The sequence below is a fragment of the Macrobrachium rosenbergii genome, chromosome 30, assembly GCF_040412425.1.
Source record: "Macrobrachium rosenbergii isolate ZJJX-2024 chromosome 30, ASM4041242v1, whole genome shotgun sequence".
Lineage (NCBI taxonomy): Eukaryota > Metazoa > Arthropoda > Malacostraca > Decapoda > Palaemonidae > Macrobrachium > Macrobrachium rosenbergii.
Window position 1 is genome coordinate 14,778,052 of NC_089770.1, and position 26,684 is coordinate 14,804,735.

At 38.5% G+C, this 26,684-nt stretch overlaps 1 protein-coding gene and 1 long non-coding RNA gene across 2 annotated transcripts in view; both read right to left on the bottom strand.

Moving 5' to 3' along the window:
• The window catches only part of LOC136855074 (uncharacterized), a 130,251-nt gene that overhangs the window by 79,384 nt on the left and 24,183 nt on the right, over positions 1-26,684 (bottom strand). The gene's annotated exons all lie outside the window — the stretch shown is intronic.
• On the bottom strand, positions 6,946-11,447 carry LOC136855070 (toll-like receptor Tollo). The gene has a single exon (XM_067131850.1). The coding sequence runs from the start codon at positions 10,653-10,655 to the stop codon at positions 6,993-6,995; it is 3,663 nt and encodes a 1,220-aa protein (XP_066987951.1). The 5' UTR covers positions 10,656-11,447; the 3' UTR covers positions 6,946-6,992.

Consider the following 26,684-nt stretch of genomic DNA (forward strand, 5'->3'; position numbering starts at 1 on the left):
CATATATTTTTAAAATAATATATGATACGTCTCTAACATATATCGTCTACAATATTACTTCATAACACGGTTTAAGAAAAATGCTTGACTAACAAGTACCATATAAAAACTGCTACAATTTTTAACACCTTGAAAATTCCTGCTTTTTACCTATTCTTCTTGGACGTATTTCTGTCCAGTCTGAGTGGCTATTTATGTGGGCTACTAGTGGCTAACAGTGGCTATTTATATATTTTTATCTGTACTATTTAGCATCAAAGATTCTCCTCGTTAAAAAAAATTAGTGCAAATCAAATTAAATATTTCTCTCAATATGAATTATAAAAACTATTCTATTTCAAAGAAATGGCACCACTCGAGTCAAGAACCCGCTTTTAAATATATAATTATGGTATATATAATTGTTGAATATACTTAAGAACCGAACAAATCTCATTTAAACAAAGACTGAAATATTTTTCTTTACATTTTAAGAACAATCACTCAATACTTATGAGAGAAAACACTTAGTCTGAACTAGGAAACAGCAGTTTTTCGTAGCTTGACAAAGCACTTATTATTCTAGAGAAAACAGCACTTGATTTGTCTTCTGGATATAGCACTTTATTGTTAGCACTTACGGCGTAGCAACTAGGAATGATTAAGTAATGTTACTAAACTGGTTCATGATATGACATCACAGAGTAGGAAATAATATTCAGTTACAGTTAAGAAATGCTACTTAGCGATTCAGTTACAGTTACGAAATGCTACTTAGCGATTCAGTTACAGTTAAGAAATGCTGCTAAGCGATTCGGTGACAATTAAGAAATGCTACTTAGCGATTCAGTTGCATTTACGAAATGCTACTTAGCGACTCGGTTGCATTTAAGAAATGCTACTTAGCGATTCAGTTGCATTTAAGAAATGCTATTTAGCAACTCAGTTACAGTTAAGAAATGCCACTTAGCGATAATGTCACAATTAAGAAATGCTACTTAGCGATTCAGCTACCTTTAAGAATTGCTACTTAGCAATTCTGTTACAGTTAAGAAATGATACTTAGCAATTCTGTTACGGTTAAGGAATGCTACTTAGCTATTCAGTTACATTTAAGAAATGCTACTTAGCGATTCAGTTACATTTAAGAAATGCTACTTAGCAATTCAGTTACATTTAAGAAATGCTACTTAGCAATTCGGTGCAGGAAGAAATGCTGCTTAGCGATTCAGTTACATTTAAGAAATGCTACTTAGCAATTCGGTGCTGGAAGAAATGCTATTTAGCAATTCAGTTCAGCATGAAATGCTGATTAACAATTCAGTTGCATGCTACTTAGCAATTCGGTGCAGGAAGAAATGCTACTTAGCAATTCAGTTCAGTATGAAATGCTGCTTATCAATTCAGTTACATGCTACTTAGCAATTCGTTGCAGTACGAAATGCTACTTAGCAATTAAGTTCAGTATGAAATGCTGCTCAACAATTCAGTTACAGTTAAGAAATGCTACTTGGCATTTCTTAAAATTCACTGAGTATTATTTCCTGTTCTAAACGAGTATCATTGATAGACATCGATCGCAAATTCATTTACGAAAAAACAACTGAAAATAATTAAGATTTTTGATCAATATACATCGTATGCGTCAAATATAAAAATATAAAATACAAAATATAAAATCAATAGAATAGTTACTTCGAAAACGGTCTTGACAGGACATATAAAACACTTCAAGACTTTTGAAATGAGCACCATCGAAAAATGAAGAGCATAAAGTTATATTTCAAATGATCACAGGAGAAAAAGTGAAATAATTGCATTGGTCGCTTTAGAATGTTACTGAAAGAGATTCATTCTCTCTCTCTCTCTCTCTCCAAACAAACCCCTACTCGTTGCGTGTGTAGTATACATACATACATACACACACATACAGATATATATATATATATATTATATATATATATATATATATATATATATATATATATATACATATACACATACACACACGTGTGTGTGTGTGTTTGCATGCAAGTGTGTACTGATACCCTCATTAACCAGCCAACCTCAACATCTCTCGACTTGAAAATGAATCTATACGAGCCTCCGTTACAGGGGAGTTGATTCCATAAATTACAGACCCTGTGTACAGCGACAGACCCAACTTAATAAGCAAGGCAGGGCTCACCTAGAACTCTTAAGCTCCCTGTAAGACTCGTGTGTAAATCGGCAAGCCGTTTACGATTTAAGGGACGCATTCATGAATATGGAAGGCGGGCCAAAGACCCGGAACATATTTACGAGGTCACCCGACGCCCGAATCGGATCGAATTGAAATGTCATGTTGGCTTTTGGTGCGTCTGAGCGAAATTGAAGGCACTTAGGAATTGTACTGTAAAATGTGGAATGCTGGTGTTCAAAATTAATATGGTAGAGGTGGAATGAGGTTATTATTAAAAAATAATAAAAAAATGTTTGTTAAAAAATAAACTATATAAATGAAAGTGCTAAAAAAAATTTAAATGAAAGTACTGAAAAAATAATAAAAAGAGTAAAGAAGGCATTAAAAATCAAAATTATACAAAGTTAAATGATGGTGTTTACAAAATACAAAATATAAAATTTTAAATGAACGTATTAAAAAATATACGTACATAAATGAACGTATTAAAATTTAAGTAAAAAAAAAAACAATAAAAAGAGAAATGTAGGTATTAGAAAACAAAATGAAAATTGAAATTAAATTAAAAAATAAAAAGCATCATGAAAGCGTTAGAACAGTAAAAAAAAGTGAAATAAAAAAAACCTAAAAAATATAGCATACAATGTGAAATATTATAAAAAAAATATAAAAATGAAATAGTATAAAATATATATCTTTATGCGCAGTTCATACTTGCTGACTTATAATGAAAATGACAGATATAAATATTTGAATAAAGGTATTAAAAATTTTAATATAAAAAGTAAGTGCTACATGACTTATAATGAATGTGACAATGTAAATAATGGGAAAAATTTCCATTGAAAAAAATCCGAAATTAGACGAATCCACTTGTAATGACCAAGAGGGGAAATAGAAGCATTAAAAGAAAAAATTTCAATCCCACATTTTCAGAGGCTAATCAACTTGTAGTGATAGAGATGAAATTTAAGAAATTTTGAAAAATTAAATCTTAAATTTTTTGTCATAAATAAAAGAAAGTATTTGCTGACTTTGATCACTATGCTTGGAGGAGGAGAAACCCAATAAAATTAGTGAGTTGAATTTAACATAATTTGGGAAAGTAGCCTAAATACGGAATATACAAATTTTGGTCACACGAAAAAATTAAGGACATTTTTCAAAAATAACGATTTTTGGCTGAAGTTAAAACAATTATGTGCGAAGTTAGCAATTATGTTGTCTGCATGTTATAACATATAAGAAAATTCCTAAATCCCTAAAATATTCATTATACCGAATTCTGAAAATCAGATATAGAAAAAAATTAATATTGGCCACATTTAAAAAAAAATTCAAGAAAAATGCAAAGAAAAAAAAAATAAAAACTATTTACAAAAACGCTTGCAAAATTAATAAATGTTGAAAAACTAAAATAATATGATTATAAACTAAGAAGAGACGGAATGAAAAAAAAATAAAAAAAAACACGATTAAAATTTGAATGAAAAAAGTAGTACAGTTACAATATAAAAAAAATGGACAAAATAATTTAGTGAATATGTTTCGTTGCGGGGACAGAGTTTCTCAGTACACTGTTTCTAAGTACTGAACAACCATGACTTAACAAGTAGGCGCAGACAACGCATTTTGTACACGAGCGAGCGCACAAACACTTGAGTATAAGTTGCGTAAAACACTACACAAGCTTCTCCGTTTTGTATGTCTTCAAAATAATCAAAATAAAAACATGCTTTAAACAATTCAAACAAACATGTATTAATAACCACACACACAAATCAAACACGAATGAGCACACGCAAACAATCAAACAAAAACACTAACAAACAAAAATTCAAGGGGGGGAGAGAGATATTTCTCAAATCCAAACAGGATATTACCGAAAACATAAAACCAAACATGTTTGGGAAATATAAAAATATAGATGTAAACACACGCAACCTAAACATGCTGACATAAATATCGAACAAACACGAACAAACAAATATCAGAAAGCAGATATTAACACAGAAATATCAAACACGCAGATATTAACAGGCACACATGAAACGAGCGGGTATCAACAAACCATCCTAACAAACATGCAAAATCAAACATGCAGATTCTAACAAACACCAGCATGAACATTACATTAGCAAAAAATAAACACACAAACATGATTTTAAGACACAAATGCCACTTCTGTATACTAATGCTTCTGACGTAATAAAATTGAATTTTCTCACTTCAAACGAAGTCACATGAAACTGTTTGTACATTGAAACAATCAAGACAGATTATAAAAACACAAGAGGTTTTTTTTCTTTGAAAATTAAATAGACTCCACTTTCTTTGAAAATTAGACAAATAAAACTCCAGCTTCTTGGATTATTGAAAAAACAAAACTCCATTTTCTTTGAAAATTAGACAAAGCACTCAAACTTCTTTGAAAATTAGACAAAGCACTCAAACTTCTTTGAAAATTAGACAAAGTACTCATATTTCTTTGAAAATTAGACAAAGCACTCAAATTTCTTTGAAAATTAGACAAAACACTCAAATTTCTTTGAAAATTAGACAAACACTTAAATTTCCTTGAAAATTAACAAAACGCTTTTGTTTCATTGAAAATTAGACAAAACACCAGTTTCTTTGAAAATACGACAAAAAAAATCTCCATTTTCTTTGAAAATTAGACAAAACACTCCAGTTTCTTAGAAAATTTAACAAAACAGTTGTTTCATTGAAAATTAGACAAAATATCAATTTCTTTGAAAATAAGACAAAAACTATTTTTTTTTTTTGAAAATTAGACAAAACACTCCAGTTTCTTTTAAAATTTAACAAAATACACTCCAGTTTCTTTGAAAATTTAACAAAATACCCCATTTTCTTTGAAAATTTAACAAAATACACTCCAGTTTCTTTGAAAATTAAACAAACACTCCATTTCTTTAAAAATTGGCATACATTCACAGACATTTGAAAAAACATGATTTGAACACCATTGGTGTTCTTTGTAAACTGCAAGCTTTACTTGCCCCTTCAAAATCATATTCATTCAGCAGTTTGGTTGCAAGTGGATTAATCCCTAATAGATCATTGAAAACAATTTTCGCAAACTGTTGTCCTTTAAAAAAAATTAAACACAAACAGGCATTAATTGTTCACCAGCATCAATATAAAACCTCCTTTCTTTATAGGGGCGTGGGGGAGTGGGTAGGGTGGGGGAGGATTACAAAAGAATTTGTTTCACACCAAAACTTAATCCGTCTTTCTCACTATCCCGAATAGCAGACGAACCTACAATAACCGTGAAAGATATAAATAACACACACTCATAAATATATCTACATAAGAAGATCATTGCATCACAGATCGATATCAATATTTCATATCAATATTCATCATTAATCTATAGAACCATTTATTAATCTATTGAACCGTTTACTTATCTGTAGAACCATCTCGCTCGTAAGTACACTGACGGACCACTTGATGGGTGCAGTTATCAAATTTTCAATACATTTTTTGAGAGGGCCGAAAAAATATATAATCAATACAAGAAATGACAGAAAAATTGCAAAATGTCTCAAAGTTATTATAAAGAAATTTTCAACATTTTTCTTTTATTTTCGGACCGAAAAAAATATATATCTATAAATGACATGAAACAAAAATTGGAAAATATCCCAAAGTTATTTATATTTATATATATAAAAGGTTTGGTTTGTGTTATATTGGAAGATGATGGCGTTAAGATTATAATAATTATAAAAACATTGCATGGGGATTTTTTTGGGAGGCACCCTAATGTAGACTTCATAATTTTGACCAGTGGAAAAAAATTTTGGAATATATCTCTAAATTTCTGTAGGCTACTCTATGGAATGCGTGAAGGGTTTGGGTGATAAAATTTGACAAAAAAAAAAACGTAATTTGGATTTTGGATTATTTTATCACAATAACTCAATTTGGCATCGCATTTAACAGATATTTTAACAGATATTTAAAAAATATTTAAAAAAACTTCATGTATCACATACCGCTTGGACAAATACAATAATAATAATAATTACAATAATATTTCGTTTGACTAGACAAGCAATAACAGAAACAAATGAAATAATGAACAAACAAAAAAACAAGCACAGAGACCATGGCAGTACAGGATAGAGCATTCAACACTATTATGATAAAGATATTTACAAAATACGATACAAGTACGTAGGAAGCCCTCTGCATATACAGCGGAAAAACACTTTTTTTTTTTTTTAGCAAGATACATCTCAATGCCATCATTAATTAATGCGTTCCATTATGCGTATACACCACAAACTCTTATTTTTTCCACATATGACACTTGTATGACTTTCAAAACACATGTGGAATACACGTGAGAGAGAGTAATATACTCTAAAGGAAAAAAATACACACGATTCAATATCATGACTTTCATGGACAATTCCAACTAGTATTTTTTTTTTCTCGAACACAGTGGAATAATGGAATGAGAGATGGCTGAGTATAATGGTATAATGACATCACAGTTACGATGTACCGACGTCTTGGAAGTCACGCGTCGTAATGGGTGTGACATCACACAAAAGCACTGGCTGACACACCGAATTTGTTTAGACGGCACTGTTCATCACTCGGGCTGTCTCCAGCCCTTTGGGGGAAAAGAAGGTATCTCCTTAACAATTACTCAAAGCGCGCTTGGAATGAATAGATTAAAAAAAGGGGGAAATTATGATGATACGTACAATGATAAGTGACTATTTATACAAAATGCTGTAAACTTTCTTTTTTCAACTTCTGTTCGCAATGTCTTGATTCACTCAACCTACTACATATGCAGAGGTACAGCCCGAGGAACCCCCGTTTGCTGCACAGGCGGCTGTTGCTGCACCTGCTGCTGCTGTTGCACCTGCTGCTGCTGCTGATGCTGTTGTTGCTGTGACGCAAGGGCGTGGAGCTGGTGGTTCCTGGTGGGGGGCTGCGCGTCGGGCATGGCGAATTTGAGCTTCTCCCAGAAATGGGTGTCGCCCCACTTGAGATAAGTGTTCGTCTTCAGATAAAAACGAATGTCGGGGTCCAGGTCCCTCTGGGGGACGTCCCCGAGCAGGATGACGATCAGCCTCCTCCGGCGGTCCTTCAGGACCTCGTGGTGGGCCGAACGGAACTCGAACCGACACCACTCCGACTTGATGAAGTTTTCGGACAAGATGAGGATGGTCCTCTTGCTCGTCTCGACGGCGCTGAGGATCGTGTCCGTGATGAAAGCCCCGACGGGGAAATCCCTGTAGTGGAGGCACAGCTTGTAGGCGGGGCTTCCTCGCTCGAGTTCGGGCGCGAGGATCTGCGTGACGAACACCTCGTCCTTCGAGCTGTAGCTGACGAAGGCGTCGAAGGCCTTGTCGGTGTCGCCCTCGTACTCGCTACGGTAGAAGAGGCGTACGCCGTATTTGGCGTACACCCACACCCTCATGCGGTTCCGGTTGCAGAAAATGACGAGGGTGATCGTCAGGAGGACGGCGAAGGCTCCCAAGGTGATGGTCGGGAGGAAGACGTAGTCCAGGTAGGCCTCGTGTCGGATCGTCGTGGTTTCCGTCTCGTTGTTGCAAGAAGAGTAGTTGAAGCTCGTCACCTGTGCCACCACTTCCGCCGAGCCGTTCAGGGCACAGGTGACCTTCTCGATGTCTTTGAGAGGCCTGGCGATGCCCGCGACCCACGTCTGGATTTTCTCTAAATCGGCGCAGTCGCAGGTCCACGGATTGTTCCCGATGTGCAACGTGTGGAGGAGCTGGTTGTTCCGGAACATATTCACGGGGAACACTTTCAGCTGGTTGCCGTCGAGTCTCAGGATGGTTAACGAGACGAGGGACAGGAACGTCGTGTTGTGAACGGAGACCAACTCGTTATTTTGGAGGTGCAACTCGCGCAGGTGAGCCAGGTGTTCGAACTCGTACCCTTTCAGTTCCTTGATGCGGTTGTCGTGTAAGTAAAGAATCTCAAGCAACTTCAGGCCGTTGAAAGTCCTGTTGTGGATGACTTCGACTTTGCTGTCGTTGATGTAGAGGACTTTCATGTTTTTCCGTCCGATGAACGTGTGACTGGACAGCGAGGACAGGTCGTTCCCGTCCAAGTAGACCTCGGACGAATCCATCGGAATGCGATCGGGTACCAGGTCGTAACCTGCTGAGGAACAGTCGACGATGTTGGCCGCCCAGGACTCGTCGTGGAAGCAGGTGCAGTTGGAGGGGCAGGTCATCTCGCAGTCGCACGCGTCGAAGTCACAGCAGTGACACAGAGCGAAGCAGTGGGAATCATATTCACAGAGGAACTGGAGTTTCTTGGCCTCGAGCAAGGGAATGACGCCCTTGTTGTTCATCAGCTTGCAGTTGATCGAGTCGAGATCAATGACCGTCGGATGCTGCCTCGTCTCCTCCAGGCTGTTGATGTTCTGCAGCCACTCCATCCTGCAGTCACACTCGAAGGGGTTCCCGCCCAAGTAGAATTCGGGCGGGTCGCGCGAGGGGTCCATGATGGAGATCCGAAGGGCGTTCTGGTCGATGTTTTTGATCTTGTTGCCGTAGAGGTCGACTCGCGTGAGGTTCTTCTTCTTGAAAAAGGCGTAAGGCTGGACCCTCGTGATTTGGTTGTTGTTCAGAAAGAGGATCTCGACACTGTCGGGCACTGAACTCGAACTGATGTCTGTCAGTCTGTTGTTGCTCGCGTCAATTATTTTCAAATGCAACTGACTTTCGATTTCGAAGTGATTTCCCAATTCGTTAATGTAATTCTCTCGCAGATCCAGATACTTCAGTCCTCTCGGGATAAAATCGTAATCGAACATATTGAGATGATTTTTTGACAAATTGAGCCACTGGAGATTTTGCAACGACGAAAACAAACCCTGTACACTCGTAAGCACATTGTCGTCTAATCTGACCGCCTCTAAAAGCTTGTTATTTTCGAAAGCACCATTTTCTATAGAATGTATATTATTCCTGGCTAAATCGAGCACTTGCAACGAAGGCAAATTCACGAAGACACTTTTCGTTATGTTGTCAATTTCATTCGAGGCGAGTTTTAGCACACTGACGTTGCGCAACCCGACGAAGGAGTTGTTACTGAGGACACTCACGTGATTGCCACTCAAATCGAGGGTCTTCAGCGTCGTGAGACTCTTGAGGAGGTGAGGGACGTCCTGCAGGTGATTCTTGCTCAACTGCAGCTCTTGCAAACCGGTCGAGTTGAGGAGGGCGTTGCTGTCGATGCTGAACACTTCGTTGTCGTTCAGTTTCAACACCCGCAACTCGATCAGTCCTCGGAAGGTCTTATCGCTGATCACCTTCAGCCTGTTATCGGTCAAGACCAGCGTGTGCAGCCGAAAAAGGCCGCGAAACGTGTTGTCTGAAATCGTCTCGATCATATTTTGCTGCAATTTCAACACCTGCAAGTTGGTTAAGTTGCGGAAGGTTGCTGCGTCTAATCGGGTGATTCGGTTGTTGGATAGGTCTAGACTAGCGAGCCTTAGGAGATCCGTAAATGTTTCGGAGTTCACCCACGTATTCGTCAGCTGATTATCCGACAGCTCCAACTCCAAAAGCAAGCTCAGGCCCGTGAAGAGGCCCGGCGCAAGCACGCTCACGGAATTATTCCTTATGTACAATTTGGTCAGCCTTTTGTTTTCCTGAAACAATTCGGGCGGGAGGGCAGTGAGAAGGTTGCCCGACAGATCCAATACTTCGAGGGAATACATGCCAAAGAGGGCTTTGTCCTCCAGCTTGCTAATGCCATTGAGGCTCATATTCAGTGCCTGCAAGTTTTTCAGTGCTGCGAATGCGTACGCAGGCACATGCACCAAGTGATTGAAGGATAAATCGAGGGAGCGCAAGCTCGGGGCACATATGTGTTCTGCTTGACTGAAGCTGAGCACAGTGAGGTCTTGCAGTTTGTTTCTTGATAGATTCAAGAGCTTAAGGTTCTCGAGATCGCACAGCAGGACGGGTGGGAGTGTCCAGATGTTGTTGTCCCCCAAATCGAGCCTCTCCAAGTTCCTCTGGTCTTTGAAAGCTTCGCTAGCGATTTTCAGAGTCATGGCGGACCAGTCCGTGTTGTAGGTCCGCAGCGTGAGATTCCTGAGGTTCGTGAGGCCGAGAAACGCCTCCCGGGGCACCTCGCCGATCTTGCAATACTCGATGTCGAGCTCCTGCAGCTCCCTGAGCTTCACGAAGCTCTTGTTCTGCAGGGCGCTCTGGAAGAAGAGCACGTCGCTGCACTCGATCTTGAGACGAACGGTGTTCCTGGCGGGGATGATGCTGAAGTTGGTTGTGTCGAGCTCGCTGTTGATCGTCCGCAGTCGACACAGGAGGGCCACAAGGTCGGTGCCCGCCAGCGAGGTGACCTGGCAATCATCGGGGCTGTGGTAATCGGGGCCTACGTTGGCGGTGACGGCAGCCCATAGCAGAGCTGCCAGGCTCAGACACCAAAGGTTGCGTTTCATTTTTTAACCCTAAAAAAAAATAGGCGTCCTCTTCTTTCATGAGAGCGCCATGATCCCGGGGGCTAGTCCGGGGCCGACCGGTCTCGCCATCTTAGGACGAGCGAAGCACAGTTCTCATTTCTCCATTGCAAAAGACAACGACACCTGACGTCGATCGGTCCCATCACTTCGATTCGATGCCGCTCGCCGAGACGCCTTCGTCACCCGCACTCCACAACATCATCCACTCGGCTTATTTCGTCCACGAAACGGCTTTAGATCCACGCAATAGGAGGGCAAAATCCGAGAGCGCGCCGCCGTGCGATGGTATTCGCAGCGCAGAGGCAAGAAGACCACTGGCTCTGGAGAAAAAGAGAGAGAGAGAGTGCGAGCGAGATCCTCGCATTCATCACCAATTGCCTCGAGCTAAACAACATGGCGACCAACCGGTAACTCCAACGCTCTCCGCTAGAGAGCCTCTCTCTCTCTCTCTCTCTCTCTCTCTCTCTCGACGTGCAGTAGACGCAACCACTTTCATGGCAATCAGGAGAGAACAACGTTCCCTCCGCAGGCAAAAAAAAAAAAAAAAAGCCCCAACTTCGCTCCCTATTCGCCCAGAATGCGAAAGAAGTTTTCCAGGACCCTCAAACCCTGGAAAACTGGAAAGGGCTGGAACAATATTCCAAAATCCACCTTCGTAGATACTGAATACGAACGAGGCTCTTCTGGGTTTCTGGTTGTGTTATCGCAAAACAGATCGCTAACGGGACATTCTCTCTCTCTCTCTCTCTCTCTCTCTCTCTCTCTCTCTCTCTCTCTCTCTCTCTCTCTCTCTCTCTCATGGACGATCCCCAACCAAAGCAAGCACACGCACACACACACACACACACACTGAACAGCGAAGAAGTTAGCTCACACTTCCATATAGGAACTGGAAAGGAATTCTTGCGTCTTTGTCCTTTGGTTCGAGCAACTAAACTGTAAAATAAAAATCTAAATAATACTGGAGGAATTGCCTCCATTTTTAAATGTAAGAGGCGCCTTGTTAAATTATCATTAAAGCTTTAAAACGTCTGACACAAAGAAGGGCATGAAACGAATGGCACTGGACAAAGCAATGAATTATGTACAAAGAATCCTATGATGACAGCAAAAACGTTCTCCTTCTCTCTCTCTCTCTCTCTCGCCGCCTTTGTGTATCTAGGCCTTGTTATAAACCCTCCTCCTCCCCATTCTCCCCACCCCAATATACCCACACACACACACACCCCTCCAAGACGCCCACCCTAATCCCTCAAGGTCCCACCCCACCCTCGACATCCACTGGCCAGTCCTTCGGCCGCCACGTTTCCCACACCCATCCTCCTAACGGATCCTTTAATGCAATCCCCTAAAGGATTCGATGGGGGTCCTTCCCTACCCCCTTTCCCTAAGCCTCCCCCTCTACCAACAACAGGATGGGGGTCTTGTTGCCGATTTAAAAGGGGCTCGGTCCCTATACACTTGCCGAAGCCCTAGACCAAAGGGCGGAAGGAGGGGGTAGGGGATACTATAAAACGTTTAAAGGGGGAGATTATTTGAGAGAGAGAGAGAGAGAGAGAGAGAGAGAGAGAGAGAGAGAGAGAGAGAGAGAGAGAGAGAGAGATTAGGGAAAGTGACAGAGAGAGAAAAAGGGAAACAGTGGGGAAAGTAGAGAGAGAGAGAGAGAGAGAGAGAGAGAGAGAGAGAGAGAGAGAGAGAGAGAGAGAGAGAGAGAATATGTCTCTTGCATGACTCCTCACCGGTGACGTCAGGATTACTTCGACGAGGTCATCCAATATTTAATTATATGAAGCGTTCCAGAGACTGCCTCGTCGAGGCTCTCATTATTTTTATATTTAGTGACGTTATATAACTCGACAGGCAGAGAGAGAGAGAGAGAGAGAGAGAGAGAGAGAGAGAGAGAGAGAGTGTGTTTCCAGCTCGATAATATTGTCTCATTACTGTAAAATAACATTTTATTTCTACTAGTGTACTTTCCTTTTAATAATCCTTAAACAATAACTTAGTAATGCTGGGCCAACAAGATTGCCAGCACCAGCTTGTTATTAATTTCCATATTCTTAATGGAAATTACCTTTATATGCTTGATACAAAACTGAAAATCATAATATCTACCGCCAAAAATTTTTCGTATTCTTAAAAATAATTTATCATATTCTTGGGGAAATTGCTTACTATATTCTTCATGTAAACCTGCTTGCTATAGTCTTGATAAAAATTTTTTCCTATGTTCTTTAAAGCTGAATTGTTTTTAACGGTCACAATGCAAAAATTGTTTACCATATTTTCAAATCATATAAGCATTCTTGATTTAAAAAATTGTTTATCACATTGACACATTTTAATATAAAGTGAATGATCTTATTCTTGGTTTAAACTCATTACATTCTTTACAGTTAAATTCTTAATCTTTTTCATTATGCCGAATTGTTGTTTATATTCTTAGTGTAAAGATGGTTATCAATAATAATAATAATAATAATAATAATAATAATAATAATAATAATAATAATAATAACAAAATCATATACACTGGGCAACCAGACATTGTATTAATTTATAAATGACAGTCTACGGTAAACTAACCGCACGTTCAATTAATTACTGGCTGTAATTTTAGTAAAAAAGGAAATTACGAAATTACAAAATCAATTGCAAAGTTATCTCTTTTGATAACAGTCATTCAGTTTCTCGAAAAATGAGATTTTTAATACACTAATTACCGTCCAAAATTATAGAGATATTTTTATCAAGTTATTGCTGGAATAAGCCTCATGTCTTTCTGTTAATTATTAAGTATTTACACAATCTATTCGCCTTATTTTTCAAACACTTATAAAATTTATTTACCAAGCTGTCGTTTAGGATTTATAAAGTTTATTTCTATTAATAAAGTAAAATAAAAAAAAAATACTTATTCTAAAACATAATTCAATGCCAATCTTTAAAAAATCTCCGGGAGAAAAATGCGAGTTGAAACTGCAATCTTTCTAAGAATAACAAAAAAAAAGAAGAAAAATCCTAGTCTAAATACTTCAATATTAATACATTGTCTCAATGAACAAGGGGAGGGGGGGTGGGGGACTGGGGAGATGGGACGGACCCAGGGGGAGGAGGAAGAGAGGGGTAAAGGAGATGGCTGGCTGGAGAGGCGGTGAGAGATTGCTTCCTACTTGAGCGTTGAAATCTCCTCGTGTAAAAAAAGAACAATTTAAATTCCCAATTTTTAACTTGTCTGCAGTAACGTAACCATCCATTACATCCATGTGACCTTTTAATAAATCATTTATACTGTAATTCTGTACAGGAATCAAACAAGAACAGAAAACCTTACTCGTTTAATGCCTGTTTGTTTTACTTTTGTTGTAATCACGCCGGACGAGCAAAGGCAAGCTTTGCAAGGCAGGCGGCCCCCAGACAGGTGTAAGTTGATCAGTAACTGATGGGGAGGGAGATGGGCCTGGGGGAAGCAGTGGGGGAGGGAGGAGGGAGGGAGGGTTAATGTTGGTCAAGCTAGAATGATGACTCCTACTGAGTCCCCTAAGTTCGTTTCCACCTTCAAATTCGCCGTTCGTTTTAAACTATGATAAATTTCACGAGTCACTGATGAAATTCATCTGTGAGAATTACGAATCTCGGACAACAAGAACATGAAAAACAGAAATGTTTGCGAAGGAGCGTCACTATAGTGGGGCTTTGTGGTGGCGGCTTCATAAGGCTGGGTTGTGTTGGAGGAGGAGGAGGAGGAGGAGGAGGAGGAGGAGGAGGAGGAGGAGGAGGAGAGAGGAGGCTAAGAAGGGGTGACTAAGGAAGCGTTAGGGAGAGGATGAATTTGTGGTGGCTATACGAGAGGAAGACCCTCAACCACACTTAAAGCAGCTCTCTTTCTCTCTCTCTCTCTATCCCGAGTGTGTGTGTGTGTGTGTGTGTGTGTATGTGTCCGTATGTGTGAAGATGGCCGTATATACAGTTTAATAATGTACACAAGCTTTTACTCCTAATTTACACAATCAAAAATAAAGTCTCTCTCTCTCTCTCTCTCTTTATATATATATAATATATGATGTATATATAATGTATGTATACATTATACATATAAGTATGTACCTGTATACATATATGTATATATATACTTATATATGTACATATATGTGTATATATATACATATAATATATATATATATATATATATATATATATATATATATATATATATATATATATATATATATATATATTCATATATATATATATATTACTGTATATATATATATATATATATATATATATATGTATATATATATATATATATATATATATACATATATTCACATATATACATATACATATATATTTGTATATGTATATATATATATATAGTGTATAAATAAATAAATATATAGAGTATAAATAAATAAATAAATAAATATATATAGTGTATAAATAAATAAATAAATATATATAAATATATATATATATATATATATATATATATATATATATATATATATATATATATATATATCAATTCTTTTGAGATGCGGTTACTACCCAAAATCCCTTATCCCACAGGAAGAGTAGGATTTTTTCGAGAAACGCTTCTAAAGCCGTTCGCTTCTCCATGAGGTTCACGAGTTAGAGGCGAGGGGACATTGAAATTGCTGATGCAAGGATGTCTATTAGTCCTAATACAGCGTGTCTCTAGACCTAGGACCTAAGAGAATTGAGTGAGCATTCTTGAAGTCAGGAAAGTTCTCTGCACGCAAAGGGTTCTTTGTACCCAACCAAAGGGTTCTTTGCACGCAGCAAAATGCTACTGTGCATGCAACCAAAGGATTCTTTACACGCATCCAAATGGTTCTTTGCTCGTAACCAAAAGACTTTGGAGTATATCTGAAAACTGCCAACCAAAGCATGAGCAGAAAGGAAACAATGGTAACGAGGAAATGTTTAGTGGCAGAAAGAACGAAAGGGGTTCGTAATGAAATGAAAACAGACCTCTCTAGTTATGCCGAAGAGACAAAGCTGAAATGTAGTTAATAATATGTAAAAGACTCATTTTCCCTCGTCAGTTTCATGTGGTACTGCCATTTCTCGACGTCTGGGATACCAGATGAATCCTGCGTTGGTGTAGGCTTCCCATCAGAAGGCAGCTAGTAATTCCAGGCACAAAATCCAATTTGACTGGCAATGAAAGGCCTTTTTTCCAGGATAAACAGAAGGTGGAAGAGAATTCCAAACCTTGGCAATGAAGGAAAAGTTACTGAACTATGTAATCATGGAGGATACAGATTTCCCAAGAGCATGTGTGGGAAGATGTGGCCTCACGGGAGTCAACAATAATCCCATTTGCAGGAATCAGAAGCAAGTATATTTGGAAAGCCTCCATTTTGGGCCAACCAACAGAGCCAGGAAGGTTCTCCCATAACCGTAATGGAATGCCAGTCAGTTCCAGCTCGATCTTATCTATTTTCGAGGACCTGCAATGAGGCATAACTGAGGAGGTCCTCTGGGAATTCTCCAGAAGTCTGGGCAAAATCCTTATATGATTTCCACGGGGGCATATCAATGGACAATTCCGCCCGCGCGCCGTAGCTCACCTGTCGAGGGGTTTCCGAAGCCTATACTCTTCTTCTTCCCACTGAGGAAAGGCTTTAATGTCATTTAAAATGCGAGATTTAAGCTACTATTTACTATTCGCTTTAATTTCATTGATTCTTTTCAGCAATAAACATCATGGTGACTGTTAAGCTCATTAATCAGTCACTTTATTCACCTTTGTTAAGCTCATTAATCAGTCACTCCATTCACCTTTGTTAAGCTCATTAATCAGCCACTTCATTCACCTTAAACAGAAACTGCATCAGCAGCTCATTAGTCCCTTTACAAAAACTGCGTAATTCCCTTCCACCTTCTTCGCATTTCTTAGATAATACTCGTAGAGTCCTTTCAATATCTGCCAAACACTTTTTTTCACAGGTCTCTCCAACTCCTCTTTACTATTTCCAAGCATTGCTGTATCCTCCTCAGCAAACATCGACTATATTATCAACCACAACCCCTTTTTTTATCATAACCCTCAAGTCTATACAACTTTCCCCTATTATCACCAAGCTATGCTGTATCTTCCAAAGGAAACATCGACTATATTATCATCTACAACCCTTTTTTTACCATAACCATCATTCTGGCAGCTGCATTATATCAAGTCTCTACAACTTCTTACCATCACCAAGCAATCCCAATTTCTCTTGAAGAATTACCACCTGTTCTTTCTTGACAAACTTCAGCCTATGGGTTGTATCTTTCCACCCTGCATATTTCCTTATCAGTTCTGTCAATATTACTTCTTGTTCATGTATACTATCAACATTATATTCCAAATAACATCTCAAACATGTCTAAAAGTGTTTGATAAACATTCTGACAAATTTTTCCTTGTTTAAACCTACACTGCTCTTCAAGTACAAAGTATCCCAGTATGTCTCCTCCTCCAGCCGATATTAACAAATGATCACCTGGGTAAAATAGAGCATCCAAAATACTTGCTGAGAGAGAGAGAGAGAGAGAGAGAGAGAGAGAGAGAGAGAGAGAAGAAGGGGGAAGGCATTTGTATACATAACCAGCATCGCCAAGCACGAGCGAACTCTCACATGTGTGAATACATGATCACAGTCCTCACACAAGACGCAAGAATTCACATGAAGTGTCTGTATGTGTGTGTGTGTGTGTGTGTGTGTGTGTGTGTTTGTGTGTGTGTAACGGACACGTGGGTCGATAGCTACGAGACTAAACACAAAAATCATCGGTTTGTTTTATCCCCTTTTTTTGAAGCCCAGCGATTTAAAGAGAGTCTTTGAATCTCAACCGACGAAGCAAAGAATCCCACCTGATGATTCTATATTTTGACACTGAAAAGAGGGAGTTGGAGTGGCTGGACAGCAAGGTAGAATGATTCACAAAATAGATACAGCACTAAGATCGTAAAGGTGGAACTAGGAGAAAACCCCATAAATGCATTATGAGGTAATAGTTAAAGAGGTTGGACAGCAATAATGAATTAAGGAAGTTGGATTAGAGGTAAAGTGAAAGGCAAGAGGCCAAAGACGCTGCAAACGCCCTGTAGTACTGCCTCCTGTGCACTATGTGATGCGCACTGACGGTACTAACCCCCTACGGGGTATCTGCTTCTTGAAGGGAGAAAGGAATTGAAACTGAATGCAGAAACTGTTAAAGGGGTTATTACAACTTAAGAAACTGGAGAATACTGACGGAGTTTTGTATAAATGCCAGCATCAAGCCTGACGAAGAGAAGGATAATTTTTTCGAAATCAGGCCATATCGTCAACAGTGATGTGTAATTGGCGAATTTTAAGTACACCATAAAAATTCTGAATGATTTCAATGCCAAACCAACCTATTTTTTTTAAAAAGTTAATTCTATAAAGTGCGTAAGTGCTCTTAATGTGAAACCAGATGGCTTTTTATAATAAAAGTTACTTTTCAGTCACTTTTCATAAAAAAATAGCGCAATTTTAATGAAAATAAATCGGTACAATTTTTTGACGTTCGGTTTTGATTTAATGAAAAAGCTATTGGAATAAAACCTATCTCTGTAAAATTATCAATCAGGCCATGACACAAAAAAACTCTCTGACGTTTAATTTCAGTTTCAAATGCTCAGACAAAGAGAAAAAAAAAGGACTACTCCCCTCTACTGCCAGGACCTTGAATTCTCTCGCTGATTCTGCTTTCCTAAGTCTTAAAAAAACTTCTCCTCCTAAGAGGCAAAAAAGTCTGCCAATTCTTTTCCCTCTTCCAGTTTCTTTTGGGTTTGGGCCACAAAAAGGGCACCAGGCTGCCTTTACCATTGCCTACTAAATAAACACACAAAGAAACGAAAGAATCTGATCCACTGAAACCCAAATATTTCGACCCTGGCTACAAGTTTTGCTTGTCGAAAGCAGAGGAAATAGTTTACTTCACAAATGCCAATTTCCCTTCCCCTTTCAAGCCTTGGCCATTCTCAGTTTCACCAGAGTTTATTGCTTCTTCCCACCTGGGCCAGGTAAGATCACATACGATGGCCTCTGCATTAAAAGAAAGACTTAAAATGAATGATTTTTTATATTCATAGTATGAGATCCTTCGTTGAGAGAGAGAGAGAGAGAGTTAGAGAGAGAGAGAGAGAGAGAGAGAGAGAGAGAGAGAGAAATCAATATTATTCCTTCTGCTTGAAAAAAACATTCTCTTTCAGGACGAGAAGAAGAGAGAGAGAGAGAGAGAGAGAGAGAGAGAGAGAGAGAGAGAGAGAGAGAGAGAGAGAGATAAAATCAATATTATTCCTTCTTCTGCTTGAAAGGAAAACATTCTCTTTAGCAGGACGAGAGAGAGAGAGAGAGAGAGAGAGAGAGAGAGAGAGAGAGAGAGAGAGAGAGAGAGAGAGAGAGAGAGAGAGAGAGAGAGAGAGATAAAATCAATATCATTCCTTCTTCTGCTTAAAAGGAAAACATTCTCTAAAAGAGGACTATGAGGAGAGAGAGAGAGAGAGAGAGAGAGAGAGAGAGAGAGAGAGAGAGAGAGAGAGAGAGAGAGAATTAATATTATTTCTTCTGAAGGAAACCAGCTAAAGAGGAGAGAGAGAGAGAGAGAGAGAGAGAGAGAGAGAGAGAGAGAGAGAGAGAATCAATGCTATTCCTTTCTTCTGCTTGAAAGGAAAAACATTCTCACTAAAAGAGGACGAGAGAGAGAGAGAGAGAGAGAGAGAGAGAGAGAGAGAGAGAGAGAGAGAGAGAGAGATCAATCAATTCCATTCCTTCTTCTTTGAGGAAAACATTCTCGCTAAAGAGGACGAGAGAGAGAGAGAGAGAGAGAGAGAGAGAGAGAGAGAGAGAGAGAGAGAGAGAGAGAGAGAGAGAAAATCAATTTTATTCCTTCTTCTGCTTGAGAGGAAAACATTCTCTAAAAAAGAGGACGAGAGAGAGAGAGAGAGAGAGAGAGAGAGAGAGAGAGAGAGAGAGAGAGAGAGAGAGAGAAATCAATATTATTCCTTTCTTGAAAGGTAAACATTTAAAGAGGAGAGAGAAGAGAGAGAGAGAGAGAGAGAGAGGAGAGGAGAAACATTCAATACTATTCCTTCTTCTGCTTGAGAGGAAAGAGAGAGAGAAGAGAGAGAGAGAGAGAGAGAGAGAGAGAGAGAGAGAGAGAGAGAGAGAATGTCCGAGTGCGTGAGATTTTCAGCTTAAAGTTATAAACACCGGATGTGGCCAGAAGCATTCCTAAGGGGGGGGAAGTGACCATCAAATTTCGGCACAAATGCTGCTTCGTCTTTTTTGGTGGGGTTTTTGAAGGAAATGATCATCATCATCATCTTCTTCTTCTTCTTCTTCTTCTTCTTCTCAGCAGCATTGCATTCTATATAAAGCATTCAATACTTAAGTTTCAAAGTTCAGTAATGCATTCGCAGTTGTTCGAGATTAAATTGCAGAACTGTATATTCAAAACTAGTTATGGAAGACTAGAAATATATATAAATTTATATATATATATATAAATTAAATATATATATACATATATATATATATATGCATATAAAGTTGTTTATATATACATATAGATTAAATTAAATAGAACTATACAAAAATATATATAAAAATAGTATATGTATGTATAATATATATATATATATATTATAAATATATATATATACATATATATATATATATATATATATATATATATATATATATATATATATATATATATATATATATATGGAGTGTGAAAAATAATTCACTGGTTCATCGTCAAAATTTCATACTGGCAAACATAAACCCGTGAGGTGTAAAAAACACAAAAATCAACCTTGGCGTCATTAGTCTCGCTCGAATGGATGTGAAAGATGGAGGAGCCGACTAATCATTCCTCCTCCTCCTCCTCCCTCACAGTGAGGCATAATAGTTCCTTCCTTCCGTTTTGTCCCCTTTTTTTTCTTTCTTTCTTTCTTTCTTCTTTTCTCTCTTCTAGTGGTTTTTTTTTTTTTACTTTCCTCTCCCAGTGGTCACTTCATTGTTTTCTTCTGGGAATAGTCAGGTTGTGGTCGATTTCAGGTTTTCATATTTTTTTTCTCAGTTTTACTGGTACTTGCTTTATTTTTAGCTATGACGAGATGTATGAAATGCTTATAATATCACACACACACACACATATATATATATATTACATATATATATATATATATATATATATATATATATATATAGTATATATATATATATATATATATATATATATATATATATATATATATATATATATTATAAACATTTCATACATCTCATCATAGCTAAAATAAATCAAGTACCAGTGTAAAACAAAAATATATATATATATGTATATAATATATATATATATATATTATTTTATATATATATTATATTTATATAAATATTTACACAACATACTGTATATATGTATATATATGTATATACTGTATATATGTATATTTATATATACATGTATATATATATATATATATATATATATATATATATATATATATATATATATATATATATATATATATATATATATATATATATGGGTGGATGGCTCAAAGTCCATTACCCCTCAGTTATTGCTTTGGGATGAGGCGGCTGGACCCCGTGTCTTCGGTTCCTCTACTCATGTTAGTAAATGTTTCATGAATACTGCATGCAAATAAGCCTGCATGATGTCTACCAACGTTAACGGAATGCAAAAACTATATACATATACAGTACAGCAATACAGAATAAGATAGTACGATAGTATGATATTGACATCATGAAAAATACAAAATAGGTTCGTTTCCCCTTAAGGAGAGCATTAACCACCCAAACCATTTCTTCTTCTTCCTCTTCTTGGGAAATTCTCTCTTGACCAGAGGACGGAATTTCCCGTTTCCGGCGATTTCCCAGAGGACAATTTGCTTCCTCGACGATGACAGCGCTATTAGATTTGCTACTTACGACGGAAGGACGGGTCTTTGAAATCCTAAAATCGTTTGAAAATTAGATATTGTACACTGTAAGCTTCAGGCTATCCTGCAGGCTACGTACTACAATATCCAGTGACTATAGTAGAACATCAAGCGCTCGCCCCAAGGATTCGTTTTTAAAGGACCCGCGAACTGGACCAGGACATCGTTGAAGGAGGTAGACGGCATAATGGGAAGTGACAATAGGTAATGGACGAATAGTATAAATGACAGAAAGCAGTGCAACTTAGGCCTTAAAAAGAATCTACAGTATCATCTACAGTGTGTCAAGCTACAATTCTTTGGCAACTTTCCTTCCTCTTCAAATATGATTCCATTTGAAATAATCCGTCTCCTAGAATATTCCTTTGTTCTTTGCATACTAGCAAGTGGGTCTGCGCCATTCTTTGAGCTCTAGCCAAAGCTTCTATAACTTTTCCTTACTGAAACTAACTTGAGTCTTTAAGTGGTTCACTTATATACTCATAATCTATCGTACTAGAGGTTCCTGTTCTGCTTGTTTCAGTTACGTTTTATTACGTCTGTCTGTTTGTTTGTGTGTACAGGAGACGGCTAGGGAAGCTCGTCTGAGATACTATGGCCATGTAATAAGAAGAGAGGAGGTGGAACCAATCAAGAGAGCCAAGAACATGCCAGTGATGGGGAGGAGGAGGAGGAGTGTGGGGCGTCAACGGATCAGATGGATGGATGTGGTGAGGAGGGGTATGGGTGAGGTGGGACTGGGGGGAGGAAGATGCAAGGAATAGAAATAGATGGAGGAAGTTGACTCGAGCAGCCGACCCTGCTATAAAGTGGGATTAATAAGGTCGAAAGAAGATGATGTCTCTCTCTTTGTATCTCTCGACCAGAATCTCATATAGCCTACTTGGTATGCATATCAAAAAAATCGAAATTACCCAATATTAACCGAGTCATAACAAAAATATCATATAACTAACGCTGGACTTTTCCAGCAAATATGAAATAATCCTACCTCCACGGAGCCTGGAAACGTTAGCTACCCAATTTATCTCGGAAATATTGATTGCCAAAAAACGTAGACCTTTGAAACGTTGATAGAATTTGCAGATACAGCAGACCCTGGATCGTTCGACATATTACTGTATTATTATTATTATTATTATTATTATTATTATTATTATTATTATTATTATTATTATTATTATTATTATTCAGAAGATGAACCCTATTCACATTGGACAAGCCCATTATTATTATTATTATTATTATTATTATTATTATTATTATTATTATTCAGAAGATGAACCCTATTCACATTGGACAAGCCCATTATTATTATTATTATTATTATTATTATTATTATTATTATTATTATTATTATTATTATTATTATTCAGAAGATGAACCCTATTCACATTGGACAAGCCCATTATTATATTATTATTATTATTATTATTATTATTATTATTATTATTATTATTATTATTATTAGAAGATTATTTATTAGCCCATTATATTATTATTATTATTATTATTATTATTATTATTCAGATGAACCTTATTCACATGGGACAAACCCACTGGGGCAATCGACTTGAAACTCAAGCTTCTAAAGACTATGGTGCTCATTAGAAAGTAAGAGAAGGTAAAGGGAAATACAGAAAGAGATCTCACTTATTAAAAAGAAAAAAATAAATAAATTGATAAATAGATAAAAATGTATTAAAATGCAAGAAAACTTCTGCAGCTCCAGTCGCACGACATCCTCTGGGAGGCTGTTCCACAGTCTAACAGTGTGAGGAAAAAAAAGGAACCTCTGGAACTGGGAAGTTCGACAGCGAGGCTCATTTACTGCATATTGGTGCTGCTGTTCAGCGAATCTGGTTGCTCTCGGCAGGTAAAGGGGATCAGGAATCAATTGAGAACGTGAAAGATCTCTATCAAAATGCAACTTATGAAAAAGTGACAAACAAGAGACCATCCGTCGATGGTCCTAGTCATAACCGTTGACGGATGGTCTCTTGTTTGTCAGTTTTTCCTAAATCTATTGTAACAGACATGGAAAGCAATCGAAGATCCTGGAAAACTTGAGATACTCATATATACTAAAGACTGCTACAATTTCCAGTTTCCATGCATTACACAAATTACGGATGTTGCCCATTCAGGGAAGACTGTATTTCCTTGGAAAACGCTTGAAATTACAGAAGCCTCAGGCTTTGGGAAAAAAAAAAGTATACTTTGTTTTACCAGACCACAGAGCTGATTAACAGCTCTCCTAGGGCTGGCCCGAAGGATTAGACTTATTTAACGTGGCTAAGAACCAATTGGTTACTTAGCAACGGGACCTACAGCTTATTGTGGAATCCGAACCACATTATAACGAGAAATAAATTTCTATCACCAGAAATAAATTCCTCTAACTCTTTTGGAAACGTCATAAATACGGACAAGCGTCTATAGAATATATAGAAATTAGGCCAAAGGCCTAACGCTGGGACCTATGAGATCATTCAGCGCTGAAAGGGGAAACAGAGCAGAAAGGTTCGAGAGGTGTAACAGGAGGTAAACCTGGCAGTTGCACTATGAAACAACTGTCAGGTTGGTGGATAGCAAGATTGGTGAAAGATAATATGAATGGAGCTTTGGTGAAAGGAATGAAAGGGTCTGCAGCTAGGGGCCTAAAGGACGCTGTAAAGAACCTTAAGTAATGCCTACAGTGCACCGCGTGAGGTGCACTGACGGCGCTACCGCCCTACGGAGACAAGCGTCTGTGAAACACTGGATTTAAAGACACCAGGTGCTTGAAACGCTTCCGAGATACATAAGGAATAATGAACATGATGTTGAATACTGACTTCCTCTTATGGAATACCGAAAGGCACCCTACCGACTTATTAACGAGGTCGCATCAGAACTCTGTATTACAAGCACAGCTGTGACAGAAGAGTAGCCCCATAGACGAAGGTATACATAGATGACGCAACCTGCATAAAAATAAACCCTAAAAAAAACACTAGACAAGGGCTGGAAGGACCGAAAAATGCAGGTGGTAAAACTGAAAAAAATCTCCGACAGATTCTTATTAAGTACAGCTGTGAAAGAATTGTAGGCCCAGTGGCGTAACTACGGGATGGGGGTCCGCCCCGTGCGGCACTGTCGGAAGGGGGGCGGCGGGGGCGCACTCTGGCACCTTTTAAACAGGTCTGATCTGGCATAATTCTAGATTTTCTAGCACATTTCGTCTGGTCTGCTGTGTTGTTTTTGTTTTGGCTTTATGAAATAAATCAAATGATCGAGATGTCAGAGCTGAAAATATGCGTTTAATTTTCACCAATTTTAGTGCTTTTTAGCAGAGTTCACCCCGGACGCCACTAACGCTAGTTACGCCACTGTAGGCCTATAGATGACGCAACACAGCAAACAAACACCAAAATACAAGAGACGACGGCTGCAAGCACCGAGAAAGACAGATGGTAAAACTAAAAAAAAAGAAAAAAAAAATCCCGGACAGAACAGAACCTTATTAAAAACAGCCGTGACAGAAAAGTAGGCCTGTAGAGGTAGGCCTACAGATGACGAAACACTCAGTAAATAAAACCCAATAAGAAACAAAGGAAAAAATGCGCCGAAGAAAATTCGGCGCAATCCAATTTTCTGTGCAGCCGCTACAGTGTATAATCAAGGCCACCGAAAATAGACCTGTCTTTCGGTGGTCTCGGTATAATGCTGTATGAGCCGCGGCCCACGAAACGAACTACGGCCCGGTGGTGGCCTGTCCTATATCGTTGCCAGAAGCACGATTATGGCTAACTTTAACCTTAAATAAAATAAAAACTACTCAAGCTTGAGGGATGCAATTTGGTATCTGATGCCCGGAGGGTGGATGATCAGCATACCAATTTGCAGCCCTCTAACCTCAGTAGTTTTAAAGATCTGAGGGCGGACAGAAAAAGTGCGGACGGACAGACAAAGCCGGCACAATAGTTTTCGTTTACAGAGAACTAAAAACACAAGACGAGGGCTGGAAGGAGCGAAAAAGGCAGATGGTAAAACTCGAACACTTTCCGACAGAACAGAAGACGCAGTTTGAGGTTCCACGTTAAAACCGCAGGAGGAAGAAGAAGAAGGAGAAGAAAACGGCGAGAAAGATGAGGTACAGAAGCCCAGGAGATTCTCCGTGGCCGGCGAAGATCTTGAATTCTTTCAAAAGTCAATTTCAAAGTCACCACCACCACAAGATGTGCACGACGCTACTTAGAGCACTTCGGTGCAGCCGCACGCACGCACTAATGCACGTACAGAACGACAGGCGTGCACGTAAGTCCTTAGATATATATCGTTGCTTGGGTCTAGCGAGTGAAGCCCACTGGTACTTCTATTTACAAATGCTCATTCTCTCTCTCTCTCTCTAAAACATACTGCAGACGTGTTTCCATAACGAAGACCCTTTTTTTGTGCTTTATTCGACAGGCATTTATTTTTTTTTTATCTACGAAGGCAAATACATGGACATAATCAGGGAAATATTTCTCTCTCTCACTCTCTCTCTCTCTCTCTCTCTCTCTCTCTCTCTCCTCACACAAAGCGACATCTACAGCAATCTCCTGACGATCTATGAGCAGGCGAGGACCTTTCGGCACTAATCAAAAGGAGACTCATTAACGAGTCAGTCAAAAACGCGTACGGCAGTCCCCGAATATTAACTACGACAACTCTGTTGCCACTTGCAAAAGAGAGAGAGAGAGAGAGAGAGAGAGAGAGAGAGAGAGAGAGAGAGAGATATCTGACCTTTCCTAGTTCGGTTTTGTTTTCGAAACTGGAAAACATTGCTTTCGAGACTGGAAAAACACTGTTTTCGAGACTGGAAAAACAGTTTTCGAGAACGGAAAAAAACGTTTTTCGAGACTGGAAAAACGCTGTTTTCGAGACTGGAAAAACATTGTTTTCGAGACTGGAAAAACATTGCTTTCGAGACTGGAAAAACACTGTTTTCGAGACTGGAAAAC